This window comes from Heliangelus exortis, chromosome 18 (genome assembly GCF_036169615.1).
Source record: "Heliangelus exortis chromosome 18, bHelExo1.hap1, whole genome shotgun sequence".
Taxonomy (NCBI): domain Eukaryota; kingdom Metazoa; phylum Chordata; class Aves; order Apodiformes; family Trochilidae; genus Heliangelus; species Heliangelus exortis.
The window spans coordinates 1,981,163-1,997,626 of NC_092439.1; the positions used below are offsets into that span (position 1 = coordinate 1,981,163).

General features: G+C 42.5%; 1 protein-coding gene across 6 annotated transcripts in view; it reads left to right on the forward strand.

Moving 5' to 3' along the window:
• Positions 1 to 16,464, forward strand: part of ABTB2 (ankyrin repeat and BTB domain containing 2) — a 129,351-nt gene that overhangs the window by 78,854 nt on the left and 34,033 nt on the right. For all 6 annotated transcript variants that reach the window (XM_071762524.1, XM_071762529.1, XM_071762523.1 and 3 more), the window contains 2 exons: positions 6,974 to 7,120; positions 9,711 to 9,924. In XM_071762524.1, the coding sequence (XP_071618625.1) occupies positions 6,974 to 7,120; positions 9,711 to 9,924 (361 nt within the window). The remainder of the gene's footprint in view (positions 1 to 6,973; positions 7,121 to 9,710; positions 9,925 to 16,464) is intronic.

The window sequence follows — 16,464 nt, forward strand, 5'->3', positions numbered from 1 at the left end:
TGTATAAATAGAAGAATTGAACACAAGGAAAGAGAGGTCATTATGGCATGTACAAAGGGCTCAGTCAGACCACATCTGGAGAACTGGGCATGATTCAAAGACCAGATTTCAGGAAGGACAGTGAATAATAAGGGATGGATTAGAAGAGGGTATTGTAGAGGGTATGAGGCCTCTAGCTGGCCCCTGCAGTTGCTGCAGTCCCACTGGTTACTCCAAATGAAGCTGTTTTTATTCTAAAGCACCTAGACTGGAGTCTTCTGAGGAATTCCAAGAGAATGGGGAAAGTGATATAAACCCCTTTCCTTGAGCTTTCTAATCCCCACAGTAATGCTACTAAAGGACTTCAGATTTCTGGAGTTACCATGCATTGCCTCTTGTATCTCTCTTTTTTAAAAGGTTTGTTTTTCAGCGTTCATGTATTGTTTCATATATATATATATATATTGTTTCTTCTTTATAATTTATTGTGGTATTTGTGCTACATTTGTTAGAATAACTGTACCAATATTGTACCCGTATCAGAATCTCTATCAGGCTTAAATCAAATTTGCCTCTTAATCCTCTCAGTTGGGTAAATCTTCTCTTCTTGTATCAGAAGCTTCACTGAGGTGGAATTGCCAACGTTGTGTCCTATATTCACACAGCAAGGAAACGGGGACACTGTTGAGGAGGAGCATACAGAAGGTTGTGTTACAGCTCCATGGCCTTGCAGGAGCTGTGAGCTCTACTGGTTTTGGACCAGGAGATGCTGCAGTGAACTGCAGCCCAGAAAAAGGGTAGTGGATTTTGAGAGTGCTTTAAAACTCACTTTTAATACTTAAGTCAAGCAATGCCTACGGACACTGAGAGCTACATAAAGGACCAGACTGCATGTTTTAAGGCAATACATCTCTGATAACATTCCTGAAGGTCCAGGCAAACTGCATTTTGTTCATTTGAAGGAGATGTTATCTCTATGAGCACCTGGACCAAGCCTGGGGAACCCATGTCAGGACTGTGTGAATTGGACAGATCTGTCCCAGAGTGTTGGATTAGGGCAGCAGCTCTTCAGAGGAGAGATTCAGTTGGGCACTTCCAGAAGATCTGAAGATCTTTTCTCTTTCCTTGAAGCTCCTCCCTCTTCTGCTTTTCCATCTGTGTTCAATTACAGAATTACCATTTAACAAGGATGCAGATACAAGCAACTGTGTTTGATTTTTCTTACTGCTGACAAAGACAAACTGAGAGAGATGCCTGCCTGCTTTACAGCAAAGGCCACATTATTTTCCTATATGTTAGCAATTATCTGCATTGTTTCTTGATCACAAGTCTTTCTCACAATCTATAACATGACTGTAGTTAATTACAGAGCCTGGTGTGTTTAGATTTGAGTGAATTCTATCAGGAACACTTTGGTTGCCTTTTTTTTTTTGAGAGATGGGGAGTGTTTGTTTATATTCTGTCAGAATGATCCTTTCTCATTTCATAAAATAAAGGAGAGTTGAGCTTTCCTAGCAGTGGTAGGTCAGCAAAAGGAAAACAGAGTCCCAAGAACTGGCATTAATTCTAGATGGTGCCTTCTACTCTGAATTGACTGGCAAGAGGGAGCTGCTGCATGGCATTGTGTTGCTTGGTAAAATGGGAAACAAAAAAACAAGGACAGCCTTTAATGCTTCTTGCCTTGAAGAATTACAGGAACTTGTGCAAGGTGACAAGTAGTTTGATCTCGTGGCCAAATTCCAGAATTCCAAAGGGGAAACTGCAATTGCAGTTGATGCAGTTTTTACCAGGTCCATTGAAATCAGAGGGGTTTGGCTGTTCACTGCAGCATAGCCAGGTCATCACCATCTGCCTTCAGGATCACAGTGCACAGGGATCAGCTATCATTCTCACCTTGAAAAATGTTTCTTATGGAATTTATCACATGCCAAAAATTACAAAAATATGCTGATACTGGACACCCAGACCATTTTTTCTAATTCGCTTTCCTAGTACATTTTTGTAGCATACTCACAACATTCTGATTTCACATATGTGGCTTTTTGTGGTGGTATTAAGGGCTTTTAGAAGCAATTGCTAATGTATAGACACTACCCTGAATTTTTTGAGGACTTTCTGGTTGGTTTAGCCAAATGAATACTTGTGTTCTGTTGTGCTCATTTGCATTATTGTAATGAGCAGTAATGATCGGGGGTTTTTTTAGGTGCCAGGCAAATAATAAAATGCACAGACAGTCCTTACCCAGCCCCTGCTTTAATTCTGGCCAAAGATAGAAATCAATATACAGTATATTGTCTCACAGACTTTACTAGGCTTATTAAAAAAAAAACCAAAAAAGCATTTTTTCCATATCAGTGGTTTGCAGTCTATACCTCAGTCCTAATTCTATTCCTTTGCATAACCTGTCATGAAGACAGCCATTGCATTTCTGAAATAAGGGAGTTAGTACCCTGGGCAATTTCCATGAGGAATCCCAGACAAGCAGAATTGGAGTAATTTCCAGACAAGTCTCCTTGGCCCTTTGCCACTCGTGAGTGGCCCCATCTTAACCTCCAGACATCATGTAAGTGTTTGAAAGTCATCAGATGGCTGTTGAATTAATCTCTAAGAAGTTGTCTCCTGACATGAAGGATTTAGATTAAAGTAGAGAAAGCACAGAAAAAATCACTACAGAGAGGTAAAAATGATGGCTAATCCTTTTTCATGAATATAACATGCAAACAGGATGAAGTCTGTAGATAACATGGATACTTCAAAAATTATTTGAAATAAGCATTTTAAACACTCAAAGGAAAATTCAGGTAGAAGTCTGTGTTTGCTTGTCTTGAAATCAAAGAAGCAGAACTCTATGCCAGACATCTCATATACATCTCAAATAAACAATGTTAGAAAGGTTGGAGCTGATGATCCTTGAGGTCCCTTCCAACATGACATTCTGTGATTCAGGCTCTGAATTACCATGGGACATTCAGGGATAGACCCAAGGTTCCTTCCAAAATTTACCTTGCCCTGAGGACTGGGCTGATGGCCCAGCTTGGGGAAACCACACAGAGTTTTGCACAGCCCTGGCTCCTGGGAGCAACTACCCCTGGCCAGAGCTCCCAGCAGAACTGCTTCACCTCTTAAAGCAGAAAGATGTCCAAAAGTGTGAGCAGACTTTTCCCTGGGCTTAGCTCAGGCTGTGGAAACATTTCTAGTTGCTATTAAAAAGCATGAAATTACAGACAACAATTTCAAGATCTTTAGGCAAGCAGAATAATCTGCGTTTAAGGAATTGCTTACCTGGAATTTCACCCAATCGTGACTACTTTTAAGATCATTGGCAGCAAGGGCCCATGAACAGGTTTCATTTATTAACTGAGGTAGGATAAACATGCTTTTATTCCCAGCTGCTGTTTCAAAGGCTCTGGAAGCATCAGAAGCAAATTGCTAGTCACCCATGCCTTAATCACAGTCCTACAAAGATGCTTTCAATTGGGCTGCTACAGGGTGTTGCTTTATGCCATTTGAGAGAGGTGACAACTTAGCTCCTCGTGCTCTTGAGGTTTGATTTAAGCCACTCTCAAATTAATAGACCCTCACTAACTTCACCTGGGTTTGGATCCCATATTTAAAATCTTGGCTAATGGAAAAAAAAAAAAAAAAAAAGTGACCAGAATGCCAGGATACAGCCAAGGCTGTGTAGGAAACACAATGTAGCCCACATCAGAGAAAGTATTGTAAGAAGAGTGGTGTGCATGCCTGCATGGTTCATTCCTGCACAGTAATTCCGTGCTGTTTCACATTGTTCTGTGGGGAAAACACATTCCTGAACCTCAAGGGCTAAATTTACAGTTTTAGCCTGGTTTCAAACAGAGAGTGTTTTGACATGAATTGATTGATTTCAGTTAGTTTTGCTTATTTAGCCAGCCATGATTAAAACCAGTGTTGCCACAAATATAAAAAGGAAGGTGAATAGAAACTGCCTTTATGGTTTAAACCAGTAGAACACCTTTTGACTGCAAACTTCTTGATTCAGGTAGTAGGAGAGCAGGTTCCACCACTGGGGGTACAAGTAGTCACCACAGTGCAGTTGTCTGTCATCAGACAAGATGTTTTTAATTGGTATTAAAGGTTAAGTCATTTTCCTAATTATAAAACCAGAGGGCAAAGCTTGCCTGCAGATGTCCTTGTGCCTGAGCTTCTGCTCTGAAGACCAAAGGTGATGCTTTTCCAGTTACTGGAAACATATTGAAGAGGGAATCATGATTAGCATGCTGCAAGGCATAGTAACTCTGGGGTAGCTTTCTACTTTGCTGCCCATTCTGTCACTGCTCTCCATCTGTCTCAAGAGCAGTGTTGAGAGGTGTTTTTTTCTCATTCCCAGGCCTGCTCATACCTACTGAGACCTGCCAGACACAGGGAGCTTTTCTGAAATCTTATGTAATGAGGGCCTGAATCACACCCAGTTGCCATCCCAGGATAAAAATCCCCAGTGGCATCATCTGGCTTTGGCACGTGGCCAGAGTCTCAGTAACTTCCTTATTTCCCTCCTGTACATCAGGGATATTCCTCAGCTGTACCAAAGCAGATGAGAACATAAATCTTGTCTGCAACTATCTGGTATGAGTAATTTTTCCAAAAGTAAATAAATCATCCCCATTTCCTCTAACCCACAGCAACTGGCAAACCGGTTAACTGAAAAACTGAGAAAATGTTGTTTCGTTTGTGAGCCAACTTAAATCATTCTACAAATCTTTCTTTTTAATTCCTTGTTAGAAAACAGAACCAACTGAAACTGGCTGGCAGAGGAAATGTGCCCCATTTTTTCCCCCCCACTGCCTGGCTTAGTAATGTAACTGCCAGTTGCTGTTTTCGCCTCTGTAGAATTATATGCCTCTATTTGAAACTTTTGACAAATCAGTCTATTTTCATTCTCCCTTGGCCATAAATTCAATCCATATGTTTTAAAACATCCTTTCATAGCTTTAACATGGAAAAGGAAGTGGCTCAGGCTCTGTATAGGAGGCTGCAGTGTATTTAAAGCAAGGGCTTCTAGTTTGCATGCATTGCTTTGGTTAAGCTCTTAAAGCCTTGGCTTCCTAATTATTCAGGCTACAGAGGGCATTGGCAGAGTTTTCTCCATTAACTAACAGTGAGGTACAGTGAAGAAGCACAACAGGATAAATCATTCCCTTATCCTCAAAATATCCAGGAAGTTTTTGATGCAGCCCTTGGCTTGACCACCAAGCAGGATGCAAAGAGGATGTGAAAAGGGTAGGAGAGATCAGTTCAGCATGAAATTTCAAATGAAAACATCAAGACAAAGAAACAAAGCTCCTGCACAATGTACTGGCAGGGTTTTGTTTGACAAGAATACACAGCACCTACGTGACAGGAGGTCACTGTAATAGGACTAAAGTATCTCCCCTTCTAAGACAGACCCAGGGTCAGAAGGTGAGGGTGGGAAGGAAATGTAGGTCTAAGCTGAAATCCATTGGTATTGCTGTGCAAGGAGCAAAGTTGAAAAATCAAAAATGCAGGATGTAGCATGGGCAGTCATGGCTGTAAGTGTCCTCCTCTGAAATAATGGAAGCTTTGGGCCAGGGAATGCTATTGGAATTGCAGGAGAGATCCATAATTTAAACTGTGGTAGCAGGGGAACACAGCTGAAAATATGGTGGCAACAGGGTTAGGAGAAGACTGGCTGAGTAGACTGCAAAGGGCTTTTTGGGGTCCACCTGTACTGTGGAGGCAGTGTCACTCCATGGTTCATCAGATCCACCCCAGGGTGCCACCAGAGGAGGAAGATCTGATCTCCCACCTGAGTCTCAGCTACAGAGTCTCAGATCCATGGTCCCCACCTCACATTGGCTCTAGAGATCACATCCTTCCATCAGATCCTCTCCTTCCACCTGCACCACAATGAGCAATAACATTCAACTTGCTAATTTGAAGAGAACCATTCACCTAAGGGATTTCTGGGAGGAAAACAGGGAGGCATATTATTTTTTTAGATCTCCATTTTGTACTGCCTTGCATTGTGACTTCAGATCTGCCATGTTTGAGCAAAGATACTGGGTGAAAGCAGTGACTGGGGGGGTGTGAATGAGGCACCCCTTTTAGGGACCACCTTAATGTGAAACCATTTGTCAGGTTTTTTGTAGCATCCTCAGGCTTCACTACCACTCCCAGCCAGTTCACCCAAGTGGTCCATACTTTGCCAGCAATGAAAATGGGTTGCAGGGATAAGCATGAAATGGGATGGAATCTCCATACAACCACCCAAAACTCCTTGCAGATCCTATGTTCACTTCAGTTACTGTGCATTACTGCTGGTGTGTGCAAGAAAATAAATTGGAAGGAGCATGTGTGGGGTGAATGTGTGTGTGCAATGTAATTGTCATTCTGATCTCTCATAGAGGGGTCACTTTTAGAGATGAAAATACAGACAACCTCAAAACTTGTGGGTGTAGTTTGGCATACCCAAAACACACGTGAAAACCACAGTCTGCACATTTGGAACTCCTTGCAGGTTCAAAGAACTGGCAGAGCCCATAGTTTTGTTTTCAGAATTGCAAACATTGCAGCTACCAGTTACCTTAGATGGACTTGAGGGTGTCTTCCATGCCTCTCCAAATCAGGCCCTTGGATCTAAGGATCTGCATACAGCTGTTCAGGCTGTGTGTGCACAGCCGAGTTGTTGTATAAACACTATTAGAGACTCCTCTAAAGCTTTTCATGTAGCTTTATCTCAACTGCAATTTGTTTCTAGCTTTTAAAGGCTGTAAACCATCCAGCTTTACTCCCCAGAGGCCTAGTTTCACTGTTTCAGCCATTCCAGTGGTATTTACAGCGCTGTTTGATTTTATTTCAACTGCTCAAAAGACCTCAAGTCCCCCAGGAAAGGTGCAAACGTGTTCAAGTTCCCCATTGCTTCTATCAGCAGAGAGACTTGGGTTTCTGCTCCTGTAAGGTCACTTGTAAGAGGTCTGTTCTCTGCTCTTGTCCCCAGGTGTGCTGTCCCTGCCTGCCTACTTCAGCCCCTACAACGATGGCTCCGTGTGCAGCGATGGACGGGCCGATGCCTACGCCCAGCTGGAACTCCGGACTTTGGAGCAGTCTCTGTTGGCAACTTGTGTTGGAAGCATCTCTGAACTGAGTGAGTTTGGGATGTGATCAAACGTGGGTTTTCTTGTAGCAAAGCTGGAGAGCCAGTCCCATCATTAGTGAGGTCAGGGGGAGCGTTGCCCTTGTTGACAGTTTGAGCAGCGCTTGGTTAACGTTGGGTAAGATTTAATTGTCTTGTGGTACCGTTTATGAAAATCAGGTTGTTTCATTAAACTACTTTATATTTAATTCACCTTGGGGATGCATAAGATGTGGCTTTTCTGGCCTTTTGGCAGTGGTGTTAGTGCCAGAAGAAGATGGATGCTTTTGCCTAGATGCCTCTGGAGGCTTTCTTGCACATTTGTAGAACACAGCTGTGGCACCTCAGATGGCAAAGGGGGTTCTCTTTGTCAGACCTTGTGCAGTGGAAATGTCAAGGGTGCAGGATATTAAAGGAAAAGCTTTTTGGTTACTCAAATAACAAAAAGTGGAGGAAAAAAAATCTGAGAGCACTTTGGTAACAAAAACTTGTTCAAAACCCTCTTTTTTAATGCTAACCAACTGAAATGTTCCATTCCTACCCTACTCACAAAGCCCCTTTAAAGTAAACAAAAATGATTTGTGTTTTCCCGGTCTACTTTTCCCTTGCAACATTTCTGCTGGCATCAGTTTCTTAGTCTCCACCATCTGAATGCTAATGAATGTCAGGGCCAGCAAGGAGTTTGTGGGTTTTGCCATTTATTTTGCAACCTGCCTTAATTTGAGGTTTTCAAATTCCTTTAACACACCTCTATTTATCCTGGAACACAAGAGAACATTTGTAGCATGGGCCTAGAGATTGAATACAGCTTCCTCTCTCTCTTCCCCCGACCCTGGTTTGGCCAACTTGGTCATTACATCTAGTGAATAGATCTCCTGATACAGTTGCCTACTTTCCTTTTTTTTTTTTTTTTTTTTTTTTTAAGCATTGCTGCAACTTGCCAGCAAAATAAAGAGGGTGAGTGTGCAAAGGAGAAGGAACGTTATTCTCAGCTTAAAATTTGAATTCCAGATGCATTTCTGCTAAAACTGCTCAGGCTTCTGGGTTAGCAGCAATGCTCAAGGATTCACCATGCTCTCCTAAAATGTTCAGACCCTGGAGGGTCAGCTACTGAAGTGGAAAGGCAGAGATGTTCAGAGGTTTTCCCAGTCTGAAGTGAGTCCTTAAACAAAGGAGGGACAGAGCTTTACATCCCAAGTGGAGATTGAATACTCTGTTGGTTTGCAGCACTAACAATGTTGCTGTGTTTAGACATATGGAAGCTTTGTGGGGGGGTTCTCCCAAACCTGGGTTACACTACAACCCTGTAGGGTTTTTTTTGACAATTCAGTGTATTGCTGTTAGGCATAAATGAAGAAATAATAATCTCCTAAGAATTTCAAAGGGAGGTGTGACTCAATTCAGATCAGGGCTCTTTCTCAGGAACCAGCCTTGTGATGGGCCGACTCTTTCAGTTCCATCCTTTCCCAGTATTGTACGTGTAGGGCACAATAGAGAAACATTTCCTGTGAGAGTTTTAGGGGATTGTAAAACATAAAGCAATAGAGGATTCTGCCAAGGAAAAAACAGATCCTAGCTATGTATAGTAAGTTATAGTAATCCTTCAGCTCAGTGGTATGGCAGTTGCACTGCTCAGAGATGCAGTATCTGAAGCAAAGCTCCCCAGAGTTTGCAGTGCACCACAATAAAAGAAGAGTAAACAGGGTGTGCCCATAGCAAGCTTGTTACACAAAGACCAGCTTTATGTGACTGCATTTCTGCTGTCTTGGGGTCATTGCTCTGTGAACTTTAAAATCTGCAGTCTTAAAATCCCTTCTGAGTAGAAACTGTAGTGCTGGCCACCTTCTTCCAGGCCTCCCCACATCCACCTGTGCTCTGGCATAGAGGTGGGATGGCCTGAGTTTGAAGAGCAAGAGAACTGAGCAACTGAGAAAGCTCCTGGACTGAGTTTCTTACAAGGCTCAGGGGCAAACTTATGGCAAGCTTGTGACAGCATGATAAAGGTCTCTAATAAGAGAGTCAGGTCTAGTTATTCTGCAGAAACCTGCTAGAGTGAGAATGAGAGGGGATTTCCAGGCTGAACATCATTAATCTGTTGTGCCTGGGTGGGAGGGTGGAAAGTCACAACCCAGTTGAAAGAAAAGGGAACAATTTCACAATAAAATGGTGATGCTGGCAGTGAGAATAAAGTGTTCGTACTGGTGTTTGTTACTGGCTTTGCCTTGTGGAAGCTGTGCTCCCAGATAGGGCAGTGGACATTTTCCAAAGATACCAGTAGTTTTTGTGGGCCTGCTAGAAACATGGCTGGAAAGAAGAGAAAACGTAGCTATAAAATGGGTGACCCTAAAGCTGTTGTTCTGAATGTATGGTGACTGGGAGAAGTTTTATTCTAGGATTTCCAACTGATAATTTGTCATTTGAAAGAAAGTTACATTTCCCATAGACCAACCTGCAGAGTGGCTGCTTTGTGGAGGAAAAGGAATATGTGTGCACAAAAGGCAATTCTCTTGGCTGCAAGAGATTTTATTTAGTTGAAAAAGTGTACTTAAGGGGACTGTGGCTGAACCTAAAGGAGGTGTTTTTGCATTTTCTCTTTGTGCAGGTGATTTGGTATCACGAGCAATGCACCACATGCAGTGTTTGAACACCATCCGCCCAGGGATGAGCCCCATCCGGCAAACCCGGCAGCAGCAGCAGCCCATCTCCTGGTCCCCTGATGCTCTCCACACCCTCTACTACTTCCTACGTTGTCCTCAAATGGAATCCATGGAGAACCCCAACCTTGATCCTCCAAGAATGACCCTGAACAATGAACGGTATGTGTGTCAGTGACCTGCTGGTCCTCAGGGAGTTAGGCTGAAATCTCCTCTTGCAGGACACCAATTGGACGTGCACGGGCAGCTCTGGCAGCTTTCTGGGATGCTACCTCTCAGGCATCAGTTGTTCCTGCAGTCAAGCCAGATTAGGTTGTTGGTCTTGCCAAGTTTATGAAGGGTTGGAATTGGAACTGGAAAGTGAGGTGTTTTTTCATGCAGTCTTTCCAAGAGAGGCACAGGCTGTGTGCTGCCAAAAAGGCTTGTCTAGAGACACTGCCAAAAGTCCATGTGGTTGCCTAAAGAGGTAAAGACCTTAGCAAAGAGAATGTTACCTTCTGAATATCACCAATTAACAATCATCATCATTCTTGGGAGAAGCAGTATTGTTTGCTGTGGAGAGGTTTGAAGGGATTTATGAACATACTTCAGCTGATGCTGTGATTCTGGTATAGAAAGAAATTTATATAGGAAGCCAATAACTGAAGAGAAAAAACAGTGGGTCTCCCTGCCTGTTGCCAGCATAACTGACTCTGAAAGTAAGCCCATTATTAGAGTGGGTCAGAAATTTTCCAGCAGGATATTTTTTCTGTTAGAAACCTTCCTGGTTTCCTTCCTGCCCACCTCCTTGGCAGTCTGCCTGCCAGCCTGGTGGCAGTGCAGAGCTGAGGAGCCCTCAGAGCCCTGGCCACAAGTTGAGTTCCTTGGCAGGTCAGGCAGCTCCTGCTCCTCTGCTCAGAGGCAGACTGAGAACTGCCTGTCTTGCAGTTGCATCCTGCAGGGATCCAGGCTTGTTAGGTTTCCCCAGACTGAAATGCATGTCTAATTTTGTATTTATTTCAAAAATCTTACCTAAATGGGGAATTCTGGTTTCTGATTGCATCTGCTTGCTTTTTATGCCAGCTTACTCTTTGGATTTAGTTTAGCCTACTGGACATCAGGCCAATGGATCTATCCTGGCCCTTTCCCAAAGCAGCCTGTTGTTGGGAAGTTTCATAGTGTAGTGAAGAGTTGTGAGGCTTCATTCAAAAACAAGGAAGCAAAATGTTTGGACAGGTGAGCAGGGAAAGGAGAACAGCTCTGCAGATTTGTAAATAATGTACTTTCTGCTTCCCCCCCTTGGGCTTTGCTGTACTGAGCCTCAGCTTCTGAAGTTGGTATGAAAACATGGTAACATATAAATAATTAATTCTTAACGTTTATTCTAAAAAAACCTACAAAAGTTAGCCCTCTCTCTTCATCTTCTCTTCTACACATGTGGGGATTATGGTGCTTTTTCCTCTGCTTTCCTTTTACCTTTGCACACTGTGCAAAAAATGAGTTTTCATGGGGGCCAAAGTCTGTGAAGTTGCACCACCAGTTCCCACAGTTGTGGAGATGAAACTGCTGAACAGCTTGTATCAGAAATGTAGATGAGGCTTTGTTTTGTGTTGTGTTCTTGTTCTTTTCAGTACCCTCAGTATAATGATGTGGCTACAGCAACTTGTTTTGTACACTGAGGATAATAAATGAATTAAATCAGGAGTGCAGTTACCTCTCCAATTGCTCCCAAACAATGCTCTTCACATGGTTCACTGGACTTTTTTTGGAATGCAGGCTGCAGCTCTATTCTATTTTAAAATCCACACTAGATCCTGTAACAGCTGGTGTAAGGGAAATTTCTGCCATTTTTTCCTGACCAGTACTTAGCTGTAGAGGAAATTAAAGAGGACATATTAAAATGGAGCAAAACCTGACATTAGGGGAGGTAAAAACCAGAACCTGAGGACCATCAGTTTAAACAATTGGTTTTCAAAGATTTATGAATCCTGGAATTGAAATTAATACTGCCCAGAATACCAGAAATGAACACCCAGCCCTACCTTTTATTTGTTCCAAGGTTTATTTGTATGTGTCTTACTGTACTGACCTTTGCACACATTCTTTAGTATAGATATTTTACACAGGAGAGAGTTTACTCTTTCCAAGCTTAAGAAGAGAGATGTTTTAAGGCTGCATGTGAGATGCTGGACTCGTGGCATGATTGCTGTCACAAGCAAGGACAAGCCTAGAATTCAGGTTCTGAAACTGTGCCTAATGGAGGGTGTCATGTGCCATAAAGGTCTTAAAAAATCCTAGTTGAGCTTCTGAACATATCCTGCAGCAAACTCTACAAGGTATGAAAGCAAACACACTTGTACCTAGGTATGCAAGGCAGCCCTAGAGCCAGTTTAAACTCTCAAGAGCTTTATCCACACAAAACACTTTGGCAACTGAAGAACCTAAGTGGGTAAACTGTAGAGTCCTGCAGGAATGGGAGAGATGTTGTCATCTCTTGAGGATCTTGGCAGATAGAATTTTCTGTTTTGGCCTCCAGTGTGTGAATGATTTGGGATAGCAATAGATTGCAATTCTGGAAAGTCTGTGGCTTGGTTATGTCTGGTTCTGATATTTACCTCCAGGTAAATGCATGAAAGCAGAAGGAGAGGAGGCTGAATTAGGTAGAAAGCACCCAGGTATCATAAGCAAAACATCTGAAACATTTCCTTGAGGAATGCAGCTGCTTGCTGTATGACCAAGCCATGACCCACCTGGAAGCCCCAAATGACCATATTTGCTATTGTTTGGTGTCAAATAAGCCACCTGAGGAGGTGTTTTGCAAATACAGAGTGCCACTTGTGCAATCCTTTGGCAAACAGATCAGACCCTGAGGTGAGAACAAACTGCTTTACTCAGGAACCATACACCTGACTGCCTGAGGGCTGAGAGCTGCTCTGGGTGTTCAGAGAGCACATCTGTCTTCCTTGCTGCAAAAAAAGTGTCTCTGCTGGGCAATATGGTTCTTTTAGTTCCTCAGAGACCACAGCCTGTGTGGTGTCAGAGGTCAGACAATGTGGGTTTTGACCACAAAGAGGGAGCAGATGCATGGCACTCCCTCTCTCTCTTCTCTCTGTCTGCTCTGGGATTTTTCCCATTGCTTATGTCAGGCTGGCTGAGCTTGGGAGTGCTCTGCAGTGTGAGATCATGTCCCAGAGCAGCAGAGCATGTTTGCTGGGGTTGCTTGGGATACTGGCACTTGAGAAGGGCCATCCAGAGGTAAATGAAGTTTCTTTTTCCCTTCATTTTTTTTCCCAAGTGAAGTATAAAGCTTTTGTCAAGACAAGAATGCTTTCTCAACTATATTTATCTTAGGGCATATTTGTTTGCTTCCCATAAAGCATAAATCAAGGTCACTATTACAGTTTCATCTTGCAGCTGGGTGGAATAGTCTCCTCTAGGCTCTTTGACTTGGCCAGGATAGTTCCTAGCCTTAAAGCTGGGAATAGACACCAGTGACTGCCCTCATCCTCTCTCTTTTTGGTTGTCATGTGCATACAGCATTTATTGTAGGAAAATCAGCATGATCTAAAATCTAAGAATAGGCATAAAAATTGGATCCTGCTTCCTTGTGGAGCTGATCATCTGTGTGTCTGGTACCCTATTAAAAAAACACCCCCAAAACACAAACCAAACCTATAAATTGAGTTTGTCTGTTGTTGATCTTGTTGGTCTGTAGAATGTTCTAAAAGTAATTCTGGGCTTGTCCAACAGTGCTCGTGGATTCAGCCATGTCAGACCTTTCTGAACTATCAATGTTGCAGACAGGCCAAGCTTTACACATTGTCTGAGTTTGCTGGTGCATTATTTTATTCCAGATGTCAACAAGTGTTAAACAATTCACATCAGCAGAAACACACAGGCTGTACCCATCTGACTCTCCCAGTGAAAATCCAGTAAAATGCTAGTGAGGTTCCAGAGCTGATGTAGGATTTGTCAGCTGCCAACAGTAAAATTTGGGGCTTGCCAATGTGATGGAAACTCATAACTCTTCATCTGAAAAAGCTGTGGACACTGCAAGCAGCCAACTGCACTCACACAGGGGGCTGCCTTGTAAGAAAAAAGAAGCTTCATTCTGTTTTCCATGTGCAGGCATCTAGAAGGTTTATTCAGACTTGCTTCTTCTCTGGAGGAGCCTGTTTCATGACGTGGTTGTAAAGAAACCTGGGGTCACTCAGTTTCTCCTTTGTTGCAGGAAACCCTTCAGAAATGCCACTGCTCCTTCTGCTTTCATTTGGGTGGCTGTTTTTATCTTCAAGGTTCAAGAAGGACCTAAAATTTTTTCACACTAAAAAGAATAGTAACATCCCAGATAATCAACCTGAACTGTCCCCTGAAAGTCTTGGTCTGTGTTGCCAGGGCATCCAATTGGCTGGAAAAGGAAGGAAAACCAGGAATAACTTGCAGAGCCTGCTGCTGAGACCTGTGTTTGCTTGAGGTACATCCTCAATATCACTGTAAAGGATTGCTGCTTTCAGAGCTGGTTAAAGCTTTTCAGGACAAATCTTTTCTCCAGATGGGCATTTCCAGACTCTCACTCATCTGTCATGAGGCTTTTTTCCCCTCTACTCTTTTTAAGTGCAGGTTTATGGAATTTTATTAAGTGCAATAGCTATATCATTGTCTGTCTTTTAGATTTATTTGTGGCCTAGCCTTTCCTGATTAAAATTTAACATATTTATGTCTGAATTCTTTTATTTTACAGCCATATCCCATTGTTGCCATGCCACATCAGGACTAAAACTTGATACACTTAGTTTGATGAGCTGTGTCTTTGAAAAGGTTTCTTGTCTGAATGATCTTTACATTTTTCTATTCTGTCTACAGCTGCCTCACCAGTCAAGAATAGGTATATAGGAATAATAAAAGCAGACCCTGGTTTAGTCATTTGCCTGGAGAGAGAATAATGCTCTAATCATACATTGATGTTTAATGGTACTGAAAGTACCACTCAAAGTATCCCTGAAGTCCAGGGGGTGATTACAGAAAGCTGTGTCAGTGAGCATATTCCAGTCTCACCCCCATCCAATTGTCCCATTGATTATATTTTTGTCCCCAGAGTGATTTTGGCATAAAAATATACTGATTAAATACTGGGGAACAGAAGGAAGCCTCACATTGAACTGTGCCCTTGCGTGGCATTGATTGTTCAGAGTGGATGGAAAAATTTTCCCCTCTCTGTTTTAAAGAAAAATTAAAAAAGCTGTTTGATATTGGTGAATGCTTAGTTTGGTAGATTTATTAGAAGAATAAAAGGCCATAAATGGGTAAGATCAGCTTCCTTCACCAGCACTAAGGACAGAAGCTGTTCAGGTGTATTTTTGTGACTTTGACTATTGGATGTCAGACTTAATTGTGATTTTGAGATACTCATTCCCAAGGAAGATGGAGGGAAGCAGAGGCCCTATTTCAGAGGCCCCTGAGCTACAATCAGCATGTATCTGTTGGCTAAAATTAACTGTTCATTGGCAGGGCTGTTCCTGACCTTAGGCAGCATTATGTATTCGTTGAGCCCATACAAAAAATTTTCAGTAGATTCCATGGTTTTGAGAGATGAGAACATACAGCATTTACCAGGAGGTATCAGTAACTTTATGACACTTGTGGTGAGCAATTTTCACCTTCCTGCTCTTTCTGGGGACTTCTCAGCAAATATGACAGCAGTAACATCTAGCCAGAAAAAAAACATTTCCTGACTTCCTAATAGTCAGATGCCATGATAGTGGGAATTCTCCATATGTGCTCCTGGTATCCTAATGGTGAAAGACTGGAGTGAGATCCAGGATGAAATCTTTGTATTTGTTTATTCCTCCAGGTCTGAGTGTCTGTGCATGTTGTGAGCACTTCTAGCATGGAGTATGTGATGAAGTGAATTAAATCCCAGTCACATTAGATTCAGTAGAAGACAGACAGTAGCTGTGTTTAGGTTCATGGTAATATTCCTGCCTTTGCCTGGCATCATCTATTCAGGTAGTTTTAAATCTTGGTTGTTTGGGTTTTTTTTTAATTTTTCATTTCTTTCTACTTCAAAGATTGCTAAATTGGAGTGTGAGGGTTGACCTTGGCAGTAGGGAAGGGAATTAATTGCAAACCCTGAGGACCAAATTCATCCAAATGTAACTGCTGAAACTGGCAGTGCAGTACCTGAATTAGATTTCCCCCTCTTCATCTTTTATGTTGTTTGTATAAACAAACACTGCTCAGGTTTTTTTAACTCCATGTGTTTCACACCTGGGACAGACCAGCCTTATTCTCCCACATGAGTGGCTTTAATCAATTTGTAGTGTTACTGGAGTGTTTCCAAAGCAGCCTGTATCATCTGATCTTTCTGTACTGGAGCAGGGGTGTGGTACAAGCATACCTTATTTAAATCCTCTGCAAAATTGCAAGAAGAACCTCACTGCATATAAGCTGGAACAGCACAGAGCAAACTTCATGGAGAGTAAAGGGCCTGCCTTCCTGTGCCAGCCTCAGCACACAGGGAAAGCATTTCAGGTAAAAAAAGAAAGAAAAAAATAGATGTTAATGGCTGTAGGTGAAGCCATATGCTAAAAAGTCAGGCTTTGGGGCTGTCCTGAAACCTTGCTGCTCATGGACTGGTTTCCATGGACAGTACTTAAAGATGGTCTGAGAAGTCACAGATACAAGCTTGCAGGGTGACAGGTCACCTGAAAGATAACCAGTTCC